This window comes from Saccostrea echinata, unplaced genomic scaffold (genome assembly GCF_033153115.1).
Source record: "Saccostrea echinata isolate AGI-Se365-2 ecotype Australia unplaced genomic scaffold, CSIRO_AGI_Sech_v1 ptg000009l, whole genome shotgun sequence".
Classification (NCBI taxonomy): domain Eukaryota; kingdom Metazoa; phylum Mollusca; class Bivalvia; order Ostreida; family Ostreidae; genus Saccostrea; species Saccostrea echinata.
This window is the reverse complement of record NW_026889758.1, coordinates 30,543,317-30,565,669: the sequence shown is the minus strand read 5'-3', so window position 1 is coordinate 30,565,669 and position 22,353 is coordinate 30,543,317. Positions and strand designations below refer to the sequence as shown.

At 33.5% G+C, this 22,353-nt stretch overlaps 1 protein-coding gene across 2 annotated transcripts in view; it reads left to right on the top strand.

The window, feature by feature from the left end:
* Positions 1-21,492, top strand: part of LOC133182198 (3'-5' RNA helicase YTHDC2-like) — a 34,135-nt gene extending 12,643 nt beyond the window's left edge. For both annotated transcript variants that reach the window (XM_061316952.1, XM_061316951.1), the window contains exons 17-33: positions 952-1,032; positions 2,969-3,051; positions 3,145-3,250; positions 3,558-3,677; positions 3,789-3,954; positions 5,185-5,291; positions 5,972-6,066; positions 6,235-6,414; positions 7,484-7,719; positions 7,838-7,953; positions 8,041-8,136; positions 8,229-8,325; positions 16,118-16,234; positions 16,684-16,934; positions 17,046-17,197; positions 17,707-17,791; positions 18,213-21,492. In XM_061316952.1, coding sequence (XP_061172936.1) covers positions 952-1,032; positions 2,969-3,051; positions 3,145-3,250; positions 3,558-3,677; positions 3,789-3,954; positions 5,185-5,291; positions 5,972-6,066; positions 6,235-6,414; positions 7,484-7,719; positions 7,838-7,953; positions 8,041-8,136; positions 8,229-8,325; positions 16,118-16,234; positions 16,684-16,934; positions 17,046-17,197; positions 17,707-17,791; positions 18,213-18,776 — 2,652 coding nt within the window. In that variant the 3' untranslated portion in view covers positions 18,777-21,492. The remainder of the gene's footprint in view (positions 1-951; positions 1,033-2,968; positions 3,052-3,144; positions 3,251-3,557; positions 3,678-3,788; positions 3,955-5,184; positions 5,292-5,971; positions 6,067-6,234; positions 6,415-7,483; positions 7,720-7,837; positions 7,954-8,040; positions 8,137-8,228; positions 8,326-16,117; positions 16,235-16,683; positions 16,935-17,045; positions 17,198-17,706; positions 17,792-18,212) is intronic.
* The last annotated feature ends 861 nt before the right edge of the window (positions 21,493-22,353 follow it).

Below are 22,353 nucleotides of genomic sequence, written 5' to 3'. Positions count from 1 at the left end.
GGCTGTAAAGTTTAACGTATATCTTGGAAATTCTTTTGCAGTAGAAGATGATAAGTTGTACAAGGTTTATGAAGACAAAAGACTTACCAGACGTTCAATCATTAATTGGATGGGTTGTTTTAGTTTAAAAGATGTGTCCTTAGCTGAGCAATTTGTTGTGAAACATCGTCAAGTTACAATTAGAAAAATGGTTGAATTTCTTAACAATACTATAATCATTAAATCCCTAGAATATCATTTACTTTAGACTTTAAACATATGAGATATGATAAAAAGAATGCGCCCATACTTTATTCACATTGGATAAACGACGCTCCCGAGACAGAGAACTCGGGTTGTGATGGGTCACCATACTAATTGTGGGAAGGGATATCCTTATCCACCCATCCTATTGCCGAGATTTGGCCATTTCTGACAGATGGACTGTTCTTGTTATAAAAAATAACTTGCATGGTAAGAAATATAAGACTCGGAAAAATCTCTTAGCTTCTTTGAACAGACTGCTACGGAGCATGTCACGTGACTGCCTGGATCACGTGATTCGCGCATAGGCAGAACAATGGAAGATGTGCATTTAAATCGGAGAGGACTACTTTAAAAGATAATAAACACTGAAACCTCATTTTATGTCTTTTAAGGAAGTTATTCAATTAGTTCGCGAACTTTTTGATCACCCCTTGTATGTCTAGTACTGTAAACCAACTATTATTCACGTCAACTTTTATTTGGGATTCGTCAGTTTGAAATCAATCCACGACGATTAATTTTTAGCGACTGAGGAAACACTGTCTACCAATACAAAGCAAAATAAATGGTTCGCGACGATTAATATTCGCGAGATAAAGTAGGTTGCGAAACTCGCGAATATTTCTCGCACACGAATAAAAGTTGGTTTACAGTATTTAATGTTCTGTAAATCTAATTTTAATGGTTTTATATTAATTATTTCAGATTCTGGCAACTAACATTGCAGAGACTAGTATCACAATTAATGATGTTGTATACGTGATAGATTCTGGGAAAGTTAAAGAGGTAAATATGTAAAACAAATGTTTAAAATTTCATAAGTTTATCTATCTGTTAGTCTGTCCGTCTGATATTTCTTGTTGGACAAATATCTCTCCTTTTAGCCCTACATAACTCATAGTTCACCCAAAGTGCTCTTGAGGAAAGAATGCACAGTGACGTTAACTCAATTTTAAAACTCAAAGGTCAAAATTATTGTTGTTATTCCTTGTTATTGTATATTTCTTGTCTTTTAGATGAAAATCATTTATACTTTACCCATAGAATGTCCTTTGGTATAGTATCTGCTGTGACTTCAAACCAAGTTTAAAATTCATTGGTAAAGTTTGTTGCCCAGCAGTGAATAGAGCAAAGATGTCACTCTGTTCTAGAGACACTGGGTAAAGAGATCCTTATGCGGCACGTTCAAATTTACTGCCGGAATTCGAGACTGGTCCTTTGCATGAGTTCACAGGGCTAAATATCCATTGCATCCAGGTCTGGTAAAAGGACCCTGTCCCAATTGAAAATTAGCTCTTTTTTCCCCCAAAAATTTAGGTAACAATTCCAAATTGATGACCAAATTGAATTTTTTCTTGGTGCTTTTCATAAAAAAATAACTTACATTTTGCCATTTTTTTTCAATTTTAAAATTCCCAGTTGAAAGGGTACAGGACCCTGTAACAAAAAGGTCAATTAAGCCCTGGTTCATATAAACCGCAGTAGATGTTGGCAGTTTCCTTAGGTAAAAATACAGGACTTTTTTCAAAGTTTCTGTTTCAGCAGTCAAGTTCTTGTAAATTCCTTGTCCAGGGTTTATATTTTCTACAGATGTCCCAGTAACATTCATACTTTACTGATAGAGTGTCCTTGAAGAAGGATTTACATGTTTCTCACTCAAAGATCTAGGTCAAAATGGATTATTAAATTCCTTGTCTGAGATATACTTCCTCTGCCCTTGGTCAAACTTCATTGTCACAACTGACCTCTAGTTGTGATGGGTTCTTTGAATTACACATTTACAATCCAAAACAAAAGATATTTTGGATGACTCCTGTTCACTAGAAAATAACAAGATTTGTAAAAATTAACATTGAATTTTTCAACATACATGTACAATCAATATGAACAGAGACATCAAAAAACATCCAGATGGGTTTATCACTGGATAGATTCCCTCAATATGTACATGTAACAATGTCGTCAATGGTCCACCATATCCTCCCAGGTCCACTGTGTCCAAGAGAGCTGAGCCTCCACCCAGATAATCCACCCCATTACTTTACCACATTACAAGTCCACAAAACAGTAGCTCCTAAAATTTGGTCAGGCCAAACCAAAAATTATGTGTGGTTCCGGTTACACTTCCAAAAAAATTAGGGTAGGTAGGTAGGGATTTTTTTTTTTTTTTTTTTTTAACAAAATAATTTTCTTAATTTTTTCTAAATAACACCTATCACTGTTTTGCAAATGGCATTTAGATGTGGTGTGATAATATACTAGTTAATATTGGTAGGGGACACCTTCATGCTAGCTTGCTTTGGATTTAACACTATTAAACACTTGCACTATGTTTTGCAAGGAGGCCGTCTTTGCTGAAACTAAAACTTAAACTGGTGCCATTGATGGAAATCGGGGAAAATTCTAGAAAAAATATGAAAATTGCCAAAAAAAAGTTTAGGGTCAGGGGTATAAAATAGGGAAGGTCGGGTAACCGGAACCACACATATTTTTTTATTTGGCCTCACCTACAATTTTTACAAGGTTTTCGAATAAACTAGTCAATACACTTTTGTTTGTTTGATTAAAATTCTTTTTATAATTTGTTTTCCCCTGTGTTGAATCCTATGATTTGAGAAAAAAATGGACACCATCTCTTTGCTGGTATGTGTATTTTTACGTGAGTTAAATTCATAGAGATATGTTTTGTTGACTATATATGTTGTATATGCATTTATTGTAGAAAGCTTTTGATGCCCTTTTGTCATTGTCAATGCTGAAGTCTACTTGGATTTCAAAAGCTAGTGCACTTCAGAGAAAGGGGAGGTAACTACAACAAAATACCTTGCCAAAATGAATGATTATGTCAGCCTTGTGTTTAAAGATTTTTGTTTTCACTCATAACAAATATTTTGACAGGGCTGGGAGATGTAAGCCAGGTGTTTGCTATCACCTCTTTAGCAGAATCAGATACAGTATGATGCAAGACTTTGCTACTCCAGAACTTCTGAGATTTCCTCTACAGGTGTGTTTCTTCTTAACACTGTCATTCTATATTCAAATGTTGTATTTCTTTTTCTTTGGTATCATTTTTAGCTCACCTGAGCCAAAAGGCTCAAGTGAGCTTTTCTGAGTGAACATTGTATGGATCCATCTCTCCTCCTGTCTGTTATATGTCATTTGTAAACTATTAACTTTTTCAACTTCATCTCCAGAACCACTAGGCCAGTTTAAAGAAAACATTGAATTAAGGGTTCAAGATTTCATGTCAAGAAAAGAATATTGACTTAGTTGTGTGTTGTTACCAAAGGGACTCTTGTTTTCTTTTGCAGGAAATTTGCCTTCATACAAAGCTGATTGCACCAATTCATTGTCCAATAGCTGAATTTCTGGCAAAGGCACCTGAGCCACCTCCTTACATGGTTACAAGAAATGCTGTGTTGTTACTTAAGGTAACCAATCATGTTTATACATGTAAGAGTCCTTAAAAGTGAAAAAAATTATAGTTTGTGAATGTCTACATGTGTGTGTATTTTATGATCATTTATATTTGTTTATTTTAGCAAATTGATGCTTTAGATCACTTTGAGGACTTGACAGAAATTGGTTATCATTTAGCAGACCTACCTCTGGAGCCAAGGCTGGGAAAAGTTGTTCTGTATTCTATTGTACTGAAATGCCTGGATCCAATTCTAACCATTGTGTGTGCTTTAGCATATCGAGATCCCTGTAAGTGCCTCATGATTGAATACATATTGAAAGCATTACAGATCTTTTAATTAATCCCTCCAATCCATTTTTTATGCCCCACCATGAATATGGCCAGGGCATATAGTGTTTGTCATGTCCGTCTCACGTCTGCCCTTCCTTCACACTTTGCGTTTAGCTCTGTTCAATGCTCAGTTTAAAAGAAACTATCCAAGATATTTTTTATCAAACTTCATATGCTGATAGATATTGATGAGAGCTATGCAACTGGATCAACATTTTTTGACCTTGACCTTTCATTTGACCTTAACCTCACTTTTCTTAAATTAATGTTTAGCTCAGTTTTTAAGATACCATTCAAGAGAGTGTAATCAAACTTCATATATTGAAACATACTGATGTAAACTATTCAACTGCATCAACATTTTTTGACCTTGACCTTTCATTTGACCTTGACCTCACTTTTCTTAAATTAGTGTTTTGCTCAATTTTAATGAAATCATTCAAGAAATTTTTATCAAACTTCATATGCTGATACATACTGATGAGAGCTTTTCAACTGCAACAGTATTTTTTGACATTGACCTTTCCTTTGACCTTGAACTCACTTTTCTTAAATTAGTGTTTAACTCAGTTTTAAAGATACCATTCAATACAGTGTTATCAAACCTCATATGTTAATACATACTGATGAGAGCTATTCAACTGCATCAACATTTTTTTACCTTGACCATTCCTTTGACCTTGACCTCACTTTTCTTAAATTAGTGTGAAACTTAATATGCTGATACATACTGATGTAAGCTATTCAACTGCATTAATATTTTAATCAAACGTAAATATGCTGATTCATATTGTGAAAAGTATTTAACTGCATCAAAAACATTTGACCTTGAACTTTCCTGTGATCTTGACCTCACTTTTCTTAGATTTGCATTTTGCTTAATTTTAAAAAAACCATTTAAGATATATTTATGTAAGTTTATGCACTTATACATAATTTGGCGAGAATTTATCATCTATATCCAACTTTTTAGATTTCAATTTCAATTTTAAAGAAACTATTCAAGATATTCTCATCAAATTTCATACACTAATACAAATTTTCATGTTGCATTAGTAATATACCCTCGGCGGGGCATTCATGTCCTATGGACATATTTCTAGTTTATTTAGATATTATGTAAGGAAATATGTAAATACACAATTGCTTTTTGTTCTTTGTTTGATGTAGATATGTTTATATTATAGTCATTCTTCCCTCTTCACCACATTTAAAGCGTGCAGCTGATCAGGTCAGGCGTCAGTACAGCTCCAACACATTCAGTGATCACATGGCCCTACTCAGGGCTTTCCAGGTCTGTAAGGTCCCCAAATTGTTGATCTTAAAGTATAATTTCTGTATGAATTCTTCCTTTGGCTACACTGGAATTTTCACTAGATAAAGCCTTGCAAATAACAGTACAGTGATAGTAATATACATGTACATGTATATAAAGAATAATCAGTAATATTTTGTGAAGTATATTTTTTTCTGCACTTGTATATTAACAACAAAATGAAGCTGTGAAAATAAAATAACAATACATTGATATGTATATAAAGAATAATCAGGAATAATTTCTGCATACATATGATTTAACAACAAGCTGGGAAAATAACAGTACACTGTTATATATGTATATACTGTAAAAGCAGAAATATTCGTGGTGGATTAAATTTCATGTGTTTCGTTGTTAACAATTATCAACAAAAATAAATCCCACACGAAATTTTTATATGACTATATATTGAATAGGGTCACTTTCGAAACAACAAAATTAATGCCCACAAAACCTTTATAGATTACAAATCAACGAAATTTTATTCCCACAAAAACTGGTGCTTCTACAGTATATACATGTATTATATAGAATATTCAGTATGAGAACAGAATACTGCAAATTCAAAACGGTGTGAAAAACGACTTACTTCAGAAAACTAGAATTTAAATGTGTGATATTAGAACTGTACACAATATAGCATTACTTACCTGTAGGGTTGGCAAAGAGCTCGCACTGACAATTGTGAGAGGAGTTACTGTGAGAAGAATTTTCTGTCATCTGCTTGTATGGAAATGATTGTTGGCATGAGGTAAACTGTGCTTTAATATATGATCATTGCAGCTGTCATTTTAATGTAATTAACATAATATTTTCTGTACAATTCAGTTATGTAGTGTAGATGCAGAATCAGGTGTATATTTTAAGATTATTCAATGGTTTGAAAAAAATTTAAATTTTCATGATTTGTATTTTACAGGACACAACTTTTAGGACAATTGAGAGCCTCGGGTTTTGTGCGAGCTAGAGGAGGAGGAGACATACGTGACTTGAACACAAACTCGGAGAACTGGGCAGCAGTCAAGGCTGCTCTGTGTGCAGGGATATATCCCAATCTTGTGAAAATTGAAAGATGTACAAACATCAAAATGGTTTCTCAGTGAGTAGATACAATACACTTTTGCTTATGCTTTACTTGCATGTAATCTGATGTTCAAAGGAAGCTATAATGTTAAAATCCAGTATGATTCTGTACCAGTAATTTGTTCTTGTTTAAGGTTCATAAACCCTCTGCTCACTCATGTAAAATGTTGCTTTATCTCTTATGATTTTCCAAAAGAAATGTATTTTATAAGTAAAATTCAAACAATTATAGCATAGCTTGTGAGGCAAAATTGGACAAAAAAAATTTCAACTTGGCAAATTATAAAGGAATAATAGACATTTATGTTTTTAAGAGTTACCTCTTATCAGAGTATCAATGAACCTTAATGCTTTTGTAGAGAACTAGACATAAGAGGATTAATCTACATGGCATTGCAAACATTCCTTAAACTAATGTTAAGATGATTTAGGGAGTATATTTACACATACAGTACATTGACATTGTACATATGTACTTTATTATACCCCCGCTCTGAAGGAGAGGGGGGATATACTGTTTTACCCTTGTGTGTCTAGCTGTCTGTGTGTCCATGTGTCTGTCCATAACAAATTTTTGTCGCAGTTTTTTCAGCAACTACTCATCACATATGCTTGAAATTTTAGCACAATCTTTGTTTAGGCATGCCAAATGGGGGATATATTTTTGTTCGAATCCAATGTCAATGTCCTGTTTACATGTACATGTATCCGTGCATCTGTCTGTAACAAACTTTCGTCGCAGTTTTCTCAGCAAATACTCATCACAGATGCTTGAAATTTTAGCACAATCTTTGTTTAGGCATGCCATATGGTGGGATACATTTTTGTTTGAATCCGATGTCAACTTCCTGTTTATCCATGCATCTGTCTGTACTAAATTTCTGTCACAGTTTTCTTAGCAACTACTGAGCGCAGATGCTTGAAATTTTAGCACAATCTTTGTTTAGGCATGCCATTGGATGGATTCATTTTTGTATGAATTCGATGTCAACATGAGAGTGTATATTCACATCAGAGCAGGGGTATTACTAGTGAGTATTCTCTCACAGACTTTTTGTTTAATCAAGTATTGCATGCATTCACAGGAAATCTTCTGGCATCAAGTTCCACACAAGTTCAGTACTAAAGAACCCAGCCCTTCCAGAGAAGAAGGCCATACAGAATATTCCTACAGACTGGGTCCTGTATGAGGAGATGAGCCGTTATGAGAGGAGTGCTTATATCCGATGTTGTACTGCCATTTCTCCAATCACTGTAGCTCTCTTCACAGGACCCATCAAACTACCACCAGAGAGTGTCAGAGATGGGACAAAAGCACATGGTTATTTATTTTGATAAATATGAAAAAAATAGTTAAAATTGTTCAGCTTGGAATTGATGTAAACATGAATTCTGTATTCTTTTTGTATTTGAGATAATTCTTGAAATTTTTTGAACAGCCATGCTACATGCAGGAATGGAGGACAGTAGTGATAGTGAAGGAGAAGAAAAGGAAGATAACACTAAAACTACCTTACAGTTTGATGATTGGCTGGCCTTCAAACTGGACAATGAGGTACACAAAAGATCATACTCAAAATAAAACGTAATCCTTCCTCTGTCAATTGCTCACTAAAAAATTGATGTGTTTACAATGTTGTAGACGGCAAACATGGTGCTTCAGTTGCGACACAAATGGAACTGTCTCTTTCTTCGAAGAATGAGAGCTCCCTCCAAACCCTGGTCACAGGTAGATGAGGTGCGGATTAAAGCTTTTTACAATCAGATATGTTTGGTATCATTGGTTTCATTACCATTCAAGTACATGTGTATTCTGTGTGACTTTTATAGGCTGTCATTAAAGCAGTTATCAGTGTCTTAAGTAATGAGGAGCAGGCCCTTGGATTTCAGCAGCCAGCTGGTATTGGGCAGAGACCAAGACCCATGAGTAAGATTTCTTTGTACAGATGTACCTTTCTATTATTCTATTAAATTACATCATGACTTGACTGTAAACATACATCCAAGTACAGCAACATTTATGCATAATTACAAGTAATTTAATAATAGTTGTTTTGTAGACCCTACTTAAAAGGTGGGATGTATATATTTCCTCATCTTTCTATAAGTTTTCATAATCATGTTGTTTATTTGCATTAGATAGCAGATGTTTTAATTGATTTATGCCTTGTATATTAAAATCATACTTCACAAATTATATGTACTTGCATTGGTGAGTCCTGTCCTTGATCCATGGTCATATCTCTAAGCTCAAGGTCATTATAGCCCGTGAGTTATTTTTTTGATTTGGAGTGAGAAAAGATAATATTTCACATTATCATATATTTAGTACATGTAGTATTAAAATGCAGATTCCGCATTGTGCAATATAGGGAATGTCACAATACCCCATATCAATGACTGGTTCGAAAACCTGTATCACGTATCAGACCGTCATGCAAAAATCCATATCAAACAGGAATTATTGTTTGAATAAAGTTTAAAAGTTGATTCATTTGATATTATTGAAATAAACATGTACAGACCCTAAAACGTGCTAATACACCACTTGCACGGTTCGGTTCGTTTCATTTTGTGTACGGTACGGTACGCTTCTTGCATGAAACGGTACGCTTTGTGAACGGTAGGGTTAGCTCTGTGCATAGTACGGTACGCTTCTTGCACAGAAGGGTTCGTTTTGTGAACGGTACGCTTTGGTGAACGGTATGTAAATTAAGTGGGCGGAGCCTGTACGCTTTAGTTTATGATTGACTACTTCATAAAGTCGTTTATTTCTTTATTATAATCCCTTTATTTTATATAAATGGAAGGACGATGTCGCAAGCATTTTTTTGATAAGTTGTTTTTAAGTTAAAACTGTTATAAATATTTCCTTTTTACAGCTGTATTTTTATTGTTAAATGTAACTAGTCGTCTTAATAACTATCTTTTTTTAAATTTACTTTCTGTATGAACTACTTTCAATTTTTAAAATAAATAATTTTAGTTGTCTATATATTATCTTATTTTGTACATCATCGCCTTATGGTTCAATAACTTTGAAATAAATCGAACATATCAACAAACACTGTATAACAAGGATGAAAAAAAATATTTTGGTTGCGTCGCCATAAAAGGCCTTTCTGTATTTATTTTTAAATAATAAGCGTACGTATGTTTTTTTTTTCTTTACATTTTCCTAATTGAATACAATTATTATTTTAAATATTCACTTATCACACTTTTAAACAAATGAGATTGATTTTATAAATCCCTCATGCTTTCATTTCATCTACCAGTCTTTTTACATTGTTGTCCCTGTTGCTTCATTAAAAAAACAAACAAACAAAAAATTTTCTCTTGACCGAACGATCAAACAAACATAAAAAATAAGTTTACTTATTATTTTTATTTGCGAGAAATTATATATATTATCAAGAACAGGTTCATACTGCAAAGCGAAGAAACATTTACGTGAACAAGCACAGAAAGCATATATATATATATATATATATATATATATATATATATATATATATATATACATATATATATCCAATATTGAAATAAAGTCTCAGTAATCGGATTACAATATTAAACAAATATAAAAAGAAAACACAAGAATCCTCCGTAAAGCTTTAGCGCTTTCATTAAAAATCTTCAGAAGCTTTACATTACAAAAATGTATACAACGGTAACATAGTAACAATGATTATGACGTTAAACTAAGCGGAACGTTTAATGTCTATATTGTGACGTCATAGATAAAATACTGCAATGATGATGAAAAAGTTCGGGAAAATCATAGGTAGTTTATAAGAGACTATTAAGTTTTGGCTTTAGAATACAAATAAAATGTTTTTCTTTTTCCCGTCTCTGGATATCACTGGCACATCTTAGTTTATAAAAAGGGAAAATGTTAAATCGTTTTTTTCCACAAGTTTCCAGGTGTGCACTTAACTGGATTTGTCTATATTCAGTTGTACTGATGTGTTGCTTATGTACACGTACACGGGCACGGAGACTGTTGCCAGTTTCACCAATATAATATTCTTTGCATCCAGGACATATGATGGCGTATATGACATCTTTCGTATCACATGACATGTTGGCATTAACTTTAAATTCACGCCCGTTAAAACTATAACTCGTCCCTTCTGTAATGTAGTCACATGTGCCGCAGCGAGGGTCCGTACACTTTGACACTGTATAATTATGGTCAGTGAATTGGGAGGAACAAAGTATTCTCTTAAGGTTTTTGGGCTGACGTTTACTGCTGATAAAACGACAGTTTTTGTATGTAGTTTTCGTTTGTTCATCCTCTCTAAGTAAGCTATTTAATTCATAAACAATTGAATTGATGTTTTTATTTCTCGGATTGTACGTGTGAACAAAGGGTATAGTTTCTCCGTCCTTCACACGTCGTGTGTTTGAAAGTAATTGTATTCTATCACACTCCTTGGCTTTCATAATACTATTATCTACCAGTTGCTCTGGGTATTTTTGGCTCAATAAATACAATTTTAATTCCTCCAAACGGATATCCCTCGTATTAATATTGCTCACATTGGTACAGATCCTTCTTGCGAGATTATATGGTATAGCCGTTTTAGTATGGTGGGGATGGCACGATCCGAAATGCAGATATTGGTGTGTATCTGTCGGCTTATAGTATATATCCGTATATAAGCTGGTATTATCTTTTGATATAAGAACATCGAGAAATGGCATTTGCGTATCATCTGTTTCCATCGTGAATTTGATATCCGAGTTCATTTGGTTTAGTAGATCGTAAAACTCCGATAATTTGTCGACATCATCATCCCATAAGATAAAACAGTCGTCTAAAAATCTTTTCCATTTAGACTGTATATTATTTGCAGATTCTATTCCCCACAACGAACATAATTGTTCATGTAACTTATGTTCTAAATAACCTAAGGTTAATGTTGCATAGGTAGGTGCGACTTTCGTCCCCATTGCAGTTCCCTTAGTTTGAAGGTAATGATGGTCAGAAAAAGCAAATGAATTGTTTTCTAGAACTAATTTAAGTGCTTCTAAAATAAAATTCTGTTGGAATCTGTCATTTAGTATATCGGGATAACTTTCCATCCAAAATTTTACAGCTTCCAATCCTAATTCTGTAGGAATATTAGTATATAAACTAACGACATCAAAAGTGACAAGTTTTGTGTTACAGGTGATCTGAGTAGGTAAATGATTTATGAAATCCAGATCGTCTCTTACAAAGCTGAGTACTTTTTGACAATATGGTTTTAAAAGTATATCCAATAAGTGACTCAGTCTTTGTGTTGATGAGTTTGGTCCTCCTACAATGGGTCTGAAGCATAAATCACCTGGATCAAGACACGTAATACATACACTATTTTGATTTGCTATGGCGTCCTTAATAATTTTAGACTTGTGAACTTTAGGTAAACCATAGAATTGGCTCTCTCGGAATTCAAAGTTTGTCAGGTAGTCCTGTTCTTTATCTGTTAAACCTTCCGATAGTGGTCCATATACCAGCTTTTTTATTTTAGTAATTGTTTTCTTCTCATGACAATTGTGCAGTCTTTCATAAAAGTTGTTGTCTTGTAACATTTGTAAGATTTTATTTTTGTAAAAATCCTTATTCATTAACACAACTCCACCTCCTTTATCAGCCTCTTTAATAATGATAGTAGGGTCATCGCATAGGCTTTTAAGAGCTTTTTCCTCTTCCTTAGAAAGGTTGGGTTTGATATTTCTGGGTTTGTTTGGAAAATGAATATTTTCTAATGTGTCGCAAACGGCATCCAAAGTTCGATTTCTTCCTCGTTTTGGATTAAACTTAGATTTGTTTCTTACCAGGTCTATTTGTTCTGCTTCTTGAGACTCGGAATCAGATTCATTGGTATCACTTTCATGAAAATATTCATATAGCCTGAGTCGTCGAGTATAGGCTTTAATATCCGTTTTAAGCTCTTGATTATTTACATGAGGTGTAGGGGTGTATTTAAGACCCTTAGACAGTAATTTGATTTCGGAATCCGTCAGATGTCTGTTGGAAAGATTAAATACTTTTGGTTCTATTTTAATTACATTCCTGGGTGCATCCCTGGAATTGTTGTTGTTAACAATTGTGGTAATTGGTTCTTGTATCTTTGGCCTTGGTTCATTTTGCCTCCTCCTAAAAAATAATTGCGTACCCCTCTTCCAATATACGTAGTTCTTTCGTTTCTGTAAAAGTTTGGTGGACGCCTACTTCTAACGTATCCTCGGTAATTTTCATTTTGTCTGTTATTGCCCTGATTCCGTCTTTTTATGCCTTTGTGGTACTTAGGAATCTGTTGATTTTGTGGAAAAGCACTACGAGAAGATTTACTTCTGGATTCAGAATTCTCGTATTGATTCTTATTTGCGGTTTTTCGTTTTCCCGAAAATGATTTTATTCCTTTAGAAAATGATGGTTCAGGCGCATTAAACGTTCCGCTTAGTTTAACGTCATAATCATTGTTACTATGTTACCGTTGTATACATTTTTGTAATGTAAAGCTTCTGAAGATTTTTAATGAAAGCGCTAAAGCTTTACGGAGGATTCTTGTGTTTTCTTTTTATATTTGTTTAATATATATATATATATATATATATATATATATATATATATATATATATATATATATATATATATATATATATATATATTTACATAGAATGTCTTAGGTGTTTGGCTCACTAGGAAAAATACATTGAAAAGTAATCGGTAGAAGTGCACACAATTTGTGCAAAATGTTACTTTAATTTTTGGTGCGCGTAATTGTTTTCCTTTTTACATAAATTTTCCATCAATGTGTAAAAACACCTTTTGAAGGGAAGTTACAATCAAGAAAACGATTAAGACAGCTACAATTCCATCTACAATGTATAAATGTATATAATATATATTGACTGCAAAGACAGATTTCCGAAAAAAATAATGTCAGAATGTTAGAAATAAATAGTCCGTTTTCAATTACCTTGAAAATAAATAATATGCAGCCATGCATGTCATCAAAAACTTTGAAAATGAATAATTTGCCCATGCCGGGTGCTACCCCCCCCCCCCCCCCCCCCCTCCCCCTTTTGTTTCCTTGTCAAACTCAAACTTTTTTTTTTATTGAAGATCTAGAAGAAAAGCTGACTGCACATGAAATTTTGTTTAAATCTGCTGATTAAAACTGGTTCATTGTTGTTGACTTACTATTTAAGACAGCAAACTATTGATACACGTGTGGATGTAGGCATATCTGGACTAACGGGATTAGATACGCTTCAATATATACAGCTCAAGTTTTTACCTGTGTACGAGTGGTGACAGTACTTGATCGAAATTTTCAAATGTTTTAGAGTAAATAACGAAAGTAAAGAAAGACGTCAGTCTAGATAACGAGACCATGGAAAGAAATGTACAGTGTTTCTTAAAAATAACTTGGATGAACACGAATGCACAGACTAAGCTTTTTTTAAAAAAAAAAAGAAAAAAAAAGATTAAACTGGGCTTAATGTGTAAATTCCAGGTAACATATTTTACCTGCAGATTTCAGTGAATAAAGCAAATGCATTGGGAAAAATGCTTTAAATAGAAATTAATTCTGACATATATCCAGATTTTTTTTTTGATTACGTGTATAAAACTGAAAATTCTATGCAAAAATGTGGCGATCGAACTTTTTGACAGTATGTTATATTGGCGATAACATCTTGAGTTGGTCAGAAGAGTGTAAACCAACACATTTATATATACATCGCTTTTATTTATTTTTTTTTCTAGTGATTGAGAGGCTTTTAAATTTTAACATGTCTGCTTTCAAACTGATAATTTAGTTCGTAATTTTTTTTTTGAAATTTTGTTGTTGTTGTTGGTAGATTTGTAATCATTTCTCCCTAAAACTATTACTTACATGAATACAAAAATGATTTTAAGGGCTTGGTTTCGGAAAATAGCACAGAATCTTAATACGTTTTACAATGTATCTTGGTTTCCGCGAACATTCATAGAGACAAGAATAGGGTAGATAAAAGCTATAGAAATAAAAGATAAAGTATTAAACTCACTTTTATTTATTATAAATTGTACACGAAAATATTACGATGCTGCATTTAATATGAAAAAAAAAATGTTAGTCAAGCACAACCTGATCATGCATAGCGAATAAGGAATCGCTTCACACTCTGTTGAGTTGTTTTGAAGTCGTAACTAGTTTCCTTATATTAACAGATGCATGTCCAGATGCATGGGTACTTAATAATAATGTTTTGAATCTCTTGGGTACCGGTATTTTACGTCCTTCTTTAAGGGCGCTACGTCGAAAGAAATAAAAGAGAATTACTTACTGTATTTGGTCATTGCAGGATTCGGAATGCTTTCGGGGCGTGGCTTGCATAATTATTTTAAAAATTATTCATGAACGGTACGGTTCGCTTTGTTAGCTTTGTTTGGTAGGGTATGCTTCTTGCACGGAACGGTTCGTTTTGTAACTCTTGCAAAAAAGTGAATCATACCTCAAAGGTAGAAGTCATCGTGGCTCTTGAGTTCAGTTTTGAAGCTACAAAAATAGTGAATCCTTCACATAGTAGTTGTTTTGAATGCAGAGATTTTATTTGTTATTAAATTTATGCTTTATTTTGTTATTTTTTAGCTCACTCAGGAAAGTTGGGGGAGCTTAGAAAATTGAATTGAATAAAAAATACTGTTGGCATCCGAGGATAAAGTTTTTCATTTTGAAGCAGTTTTCTATCTCAGTATTTCTAAACCCTATATTTGCATGGCTGATGCATCTAGTATGTTTTATAAAACCATTCAGGTTTTAGATGCTGCATTTCAGTCAATATTTTTCATAAGTGTTTTGGGGGCTGGTTAAAGATTTTGGAGTAGGTTATAGGTTTTAGGGCAGGTCTCATTCCCAAGTAACTATAGGTCCTGCCTTAACCAAACTTGCAGGGTTGATGCATCTAGAGATGCAAACTTAACTAGCAGACTTGCTTCAGATGCTGGATCTGACCTGGATTTTTCCGGATGAGTAAAGAGGTTAAAGTATTTGGAGTAGGCTCATTCCCAAGTAACAAGAGGCTTTTTGGTGACCAAACTTGCAAACATGATGCATCTAGGGATGCACACTACCAGACATGCTTCAGATGCTGAATCCGAGTAATATTTTCTAGATGAGTGAACAGGCTGAATTTTTGGAGCAGGTCAATTGCCAAGTAACTATAGGCCCCAACTGAACCAATCTTGCAAGGATGGTTCATGTAGAGATGAAAGCTGCAAGAATTGCATTGGATTCAGGATCTGACCTACATTTTTTGGATGATTGACCAGATTAAAGGTTAAAGTTTTTTTTTTTTTAATTTTTGAAGAGACTCATTCTCAGGTTCCTATAAGACTATAAATCCTATGCTGACCAAACTTTCATGGATGATGCATCTAGGGATGCACACTACCAGACTTGCTTCAGATGCTGAATTTTGCATACATTTTCCAGAACATTGAACAGAATTTTTTTGGAGCAAACCCATAACTAGAAATGTTACCCACACCAAACTTGCATAAATGTTATATCTCTGGATGCACACTATCCGAATATTTGTTTGGTATTAGATTTTGTCTACTTAAAGCTAACATTTGTTCAGGTGAGCTCTATCATTGTACATCAGGAGAGAGTATTCTCTTTCATCCATTGTATAACTTTTCCAGTTGAAGGCCATTGTTTTTCTTTCAGCTGAGTACATGTCTGCAGGTGGAGGGAGTTACAGTAGCTATGATAATGAGGATCACAGTAACAGGGGGAGAAGGACACCTGTTACCCCACCCAAGAAACACACCAGTGTCCTACCAAGTCAGTATCTTATTGCCCATGTGAACTTTAGAGTATTCTAAATGTCTATTCTAAAATGATAAATGTTATTTTGCAACACATTAACACATGATGACATATTTACTTCCTTACAAAATTTATCTTGACGAGATGTGGTTTTGTGTAGTTACACATCTGTTAGTTTGATGTACAGTAAATACATGTACATTGTAAATAAAACAACTACATTTTAATGAATTAAAGAACATGCAAGGATTAAACTTGTGTGTAGTTGCTTGTAAACATAGTTATGCTACATGTACACTCTATATACTCTACATGTAGGTGTATTTTGGTATTACAATGTACAGTAAAACTAGTCTAATTTGGACATTACTGGTTCCATAAAAATTGGCCAGATTGGATGAAATCAAAGTCTAATGGAGGAGACTTTATACATGTTTATTATATTATCATCTTTGATCTCATAGGAACACCTCGTACACCTGGAAACACTAGATCAGATGGTTCTTCAGCTAGCAGCAGTCCAAAGGGCAGTGTCCCCACCACCCCCTGTACCAGTCCTCAGACTGGGAGTAATACCCTGGCCAGCCCTGCAAAATCCACTAGCAAATATTTTGTTGTCAAACCCAATGATCAAAATGTATTGGATGTTGCCTTATCAAAGTCAATTTATGCAACATCACCAAAAAGTGAAGCCAGATTTAACAAAGCAATACAGGTATAGTCATTAACATACATGTATATCTTTTTCTTTAATTTTGTGTATTTTACCTTAACTGCATTGTTCATAGTTATGAAGTACATTCTAAAATAACCAAAATTATTTTAGGATGGGAAGGAATTGTACCTAATTTTCTCTACTGTGGGTAGTGGACAGTTCCAGGGTTATGCCAGAGTAACAGAACAAAGCAGCAAGGACAAATGTCCTGATATGTCGGGAGATGGCCTTGGGGGAACATTTAAGATTGAATGGATTAAAAAGTAAGTACCTTAGGTTTGTGAATTGATAAATAGCAAACATACACTGTACATGTATATGTACATGCAGGAGAATTTCTCAAAAAGTTCTGTTAAATTTTTTGACTCGGAAAGTAGGAGTCAGAATTGATGTAGCACTCATCCAAGGAAATTGAAATTACTACCTGAATACACTTGAACTTCGATATCTCAAACACCGATATCTTGAATACAATGGATATGTCCAAGTGATTTGGAAGTCCCAAACACTTATTCTTTTAAGTATTTTACCCCTGATATCTGGAATCCTCGGATATCTAGAAGTTTTTTCTCAGTCCCATGAAGTTTGAGATAACGAAGTTTGACTGTATTTAAAATGGTAAGGGATATCATTATGTATAATAACTCTGATTTGCTGAAATACATGTATGTACAGCTGATGTAACTTTGGGATTTAAAAAAAAATTGTCATTTTATATACAGATTCTTTATAAAAAGACTAACATTAACATACAAGAATTGTCATTAAACAGGGTAGTTGTACCATTTAAGGCAACACATAACATAACCAACAGTTGGAATGAAAACAAAAGAGTGCAATACAGTAAAGATGGACATGTAAGTACTCATGTGAGCTCTCAATTTTTTTTCCTTTTTGAATCACAATTTTACCTTTATTTTGTTTAACAAGTCGATGGGATTTTTATCCTTTTGTGTGGGCAGAATTGAAAAAGAATCCTGATAATTGAATCACCAAACTGTGTAATCCTTTAGCTTGGCAGGGACCATGAAATTTACATTTTTGTCAGATCAGTATCCTAACAAAGCAAACCTGGAGTTGATACTCATCAAACTTTCTTAGCATGTCTTCATAATTTTTTGACCCATTGACTCTCGGGTCAAAGCCCAGTAGGTTGTCCCACTAATATCCACGGAACCTAGCAAATGTCATGCTATTAGTAAATAATATAAAGTAGATTTAAAAGAATGTGGTTACATGTAGCAGTTGTGTTTTTACAAGCAAAACTTGTTTCTTTAGGAGTTGGAATCTTCTTGTGGAGAGAAGCTCATTCACGTTCTACAAACGTTTGAACCCAAATTATATGAAGCATCATCTGATGAAATGAAGGAAAATGATGAGGAGACTGATTTATCTAGTGACAAAGCCTCAAAGTCTTCACATTCAGAAGAGGACAAAGACTCCCTGCTCTCTGATGAGGATAGAACTAAACAAGATGATGGAGACAGAAATTCCAACAACACCAGGGGTAGATATCCAGGCCATTATCAGGGTCGACATCAACAGGGTTATGAGGGTCAGAGGCCAGGGTCATATCCTTACTCATCTTCATCACAAAATCATCAGTATTATCATCATCAACAGCAGGGTTATCATGGTGGAGGTGGAGGTGGACATTATAACTCTAGAATGTACAATATGGGATATCCTCCCCCCATGGGACCTAACTACAACCCCATGTACATGGGAATGCATTCTCCTCCCAGACATCCACTGTCTCCTGTGATGATTCTGCAAAGAGGTCAAAGGTCAGGAAGTCACTTCAGAGGTTATCATCCAGGATATGGGTCAGGATATCACTGATACGTTTATCAAAAAGCATTTTCACTGCCCTTATTGACACAAGTCAGGGTTTAAAAAATTACATGTATGTGTACTTCTACATTTAAAAAAAGGTATATGTCTATATGGAAATGATTTAGGTTTGAAATTAGTACATGTAAGGTACTTGAATAATTTCATCAAAATATATTTGAAGAAAACTTACAGTCAGGAAAAACATCTTAAGCATCTGTATTTTGTTTTAAATTTTCTTTCTTATCTGAATGTGAATTAATTACATCGGTTAAAAACTCTGTATAAGCATTATCATTGTACATTTTGTAAGATGTAAGTGTACATACTGTTGACAATGAAAAATGTAAGTCATTGGCTATTTGGTCCTTTCTATGTGTATATTAGCTGCAATAATGTAGCCCTCTCCGATTTTTTTTTTAATCTGATATTTTCAGGAGAGGGCTACAATTCCACTGCATCTCCGTAATGTTGCAAATATATTTTTTAGATACGGGCAACTGCAGGCAAAATAAATTATTTTTGCATTCAACTTACTTCTAATAAGACGGAATTTTTATTCACTATCAACATCATAACCTTTATACGCGAAAACCAAGTAAAATAAATCTGCGTGTTTACCAGTCATTCTCATGATATCACTATACATCGATAAATAAAAGCATTCCATGTGATAATTTTTTGATAAACAGTGATATTTATGCTTAAAATAAGGGAAATCCTAAACAGATCCGCTCCCATAGATCCCGAATTCTCATTGGTTGTCCCAAAATAAAATTGATCAAGGTTAGTAAATATGGTGGATAAATTCAAGTTGTGATGTTGACCTTCAGGAAAAATAGCTGATATATGGATTGTTCTGTATATTTTTGGATCAATTCATGTCTTGCATATAGCAACATTTTATGAGTTCAGGTAAGATATGTTAATAAAATACTCACTTACTGATAATTTGAGCCGAAATCTGTGCGGTAGTGAATCACTCCCGCACTTGCACCATTAAGGAGATCCTAAGGAGTTGTAGCTCTCTCCCAAAAAAAAAAATTTGGAGAGGGCTACATTATTGCAGCTATATGTATATATATATATATATATATATATATACATAAGTATACAATATCTATATAGATGTATTTTTTGCAGTGATCATAAATGGTGCCATAAGGACCAAGATGTGAAATCTTGCTAAAAATGAGTACACATAAAGCAATAAACTATTTATGTACATGTAAATGTACCAGTGTTTTTTAAAAGGTTGTAAATCCAAGATTGGATTATGTTTATTTCTGTTGCTAAACTCTGCATTTTTACATGTGTCCTGGAATGTGTTGCTTTGGTTTTAGTAAGGCCAAGCTTAAAAAAAATTGTTTCAGTTGCTGATCCACAATTCTTAGAGTGGGTAGGTAGGTATTTTTTTTTTAGGGGGAGGGGGTCATTTTTTTAGTTGTCAGGTACATGTATTTTTGGATTAATAATCATAGGGATTTTCATTGAGTATTGAAAAGATTTTGTATCTGCATGCTACATTTAAGGTAGGATCTATGTCAAAAAAAGTCCTTTTCACAGGATTTTTAAACTTTTCAAAATTATTTGCTAGTATCCACTTAATAATCATTTAAAAATAAATGGCATGTTTCCCTCTTATTTATTTAAAAAAAAATGCATCCATGGTAAACAGTACTCACTTTCGACAATAAAGCATTATCATTAAACGATTGTACTGTTGCAAATTTTGCTTTGAAGATAAATTATCTCTCTTATTTATGATGTAACGAGATGCATCCCAAAGTTTACACTTAAAGTATATTCATAACAAAAGAAAACATTCACACTGGGAGATTTCAGCTGCATTTATATGCTTTTAAAAGCAATTCTAATGACTTATATTTTTACTTCAATATAGTAAATAGATGTACTATGTAATATGCTGTTAATGTTCAATGTGATATTCTGCCAAGCATGTACAGGTATATACTTAAGTCTTTAAAAATCATGACAACAATTGAACTGCATATATCAGCTAGATTAAGAACTTGTTAAACTGGATTTAATTTCACCCTTCTGTAATTGAAAACTTTGTAGTACCGGTAAGTACAAATGTACTTAGTACTAAGAAATTGACATACATGTACTCAGATACTGTAAAAGTGAAATCTTTGACGACGTGGAAATGTTGACAAATGACAAAAAATCATCAAAGTTCCCACTCGTCAACTTTTACATTCTTGTTAAAGAGCACTGTTAAATGCTATCATATCGTCAAAGTTTTCATTTGCCATAATTCTAAAATCTTGAAATTGTCAAACTTTCAATCCTTCAGTATAGCCACATTTATAGTATCTGAAAACTAATAGGTTCCCGATGTCATAATGTAGACTATTAAGGATTTTGTTTGCATGTTTAGATTTATTTCCTTTGAAAATGAGGTTACTATTATCTGTAACAACCTGTAGTGTCAAAGTCACTTGAAGGTTTATTGTGCATATGAATAAGACTGAGCTGTTCAACTACAAATGTTCTTTCTTGTCAAGGCAAAAAAAAACTCCAGACAGATAGATTAAGAATAATACATAATTGATATATGTAGTTGTGATTAAGCATATCAATGACACTTTGGAATGAATTAAAAATTGAATATTATAAATTGACATTTTGTTAAGTTTTCTTCTCATGAACTTTATATGGAATTAGTTTAATATGTTCTGTGCCAAATGAATGAAAAATAATTGGTGTTTTTGGTGTTTTCCTTTTTTGTGTTATTGATAATCTTGTATCTTAATAAAACATTAAAAAGTAAAAACCATTTTCTGATTGCTTATAAGTGAGTGAAAGGAATATGTGTTAATATAAGAACTGTCTTAGTATACAAAGGTACATGTACTTATTCATATGTATAAAGAGGCATTTAAAAACTGAATGGCTATCATGTAAATTTTGAATTTACTGGTTGCTGGTACATGTAAATGCAAAAGAACGAGGGCGCTTTTGATTGGCATTCGGCAGGAATCTGGGCGCACTTGAAAAGGTGATCTGTCACATGAAATTTTAGCATTCTTTTGATATATCGGGTTCCTGTGAAATAGAAAAGGGAAATATTTTCCCGATATTGTATTCTGATTTGTTAAAAAAGAACTTGAAAGTTGGCTAGATGAGTCATTTGGTACAAAATGTTACATTTTTAAACACGTTTTTCTAAATATTTGCTATCTCTGGGTCATCTCTCCATGATTTTGAAACGTTATTTGTGTGCATTTTAATTCAAAGAAACTAACAAACATTTGTAAAAAAATGGAGAGAAGACCCAGAGACGGTAAAAAATGAACTTTTTCCAAAAAAATTCCAATGTGTGAATGCGGTGCTTCATTGTCGCTTTAAAAACCTTAAAGTGTGTTGCGGTGATAGCTCAGTAGTATGCGTTACCCGTCCAGTGCAATGATAAAGAAATATTTTTGGTTCGATCCTCGCATGGAGAGTTAATATTTTTTTTAGTACAAACAATCAATACTTTTATGAAGTGATTTATTTTCAGATAGATAAATTCTGGTTCTGTTGCACCGAAAGCGAAAGCAATTCTTCCAACCTACTG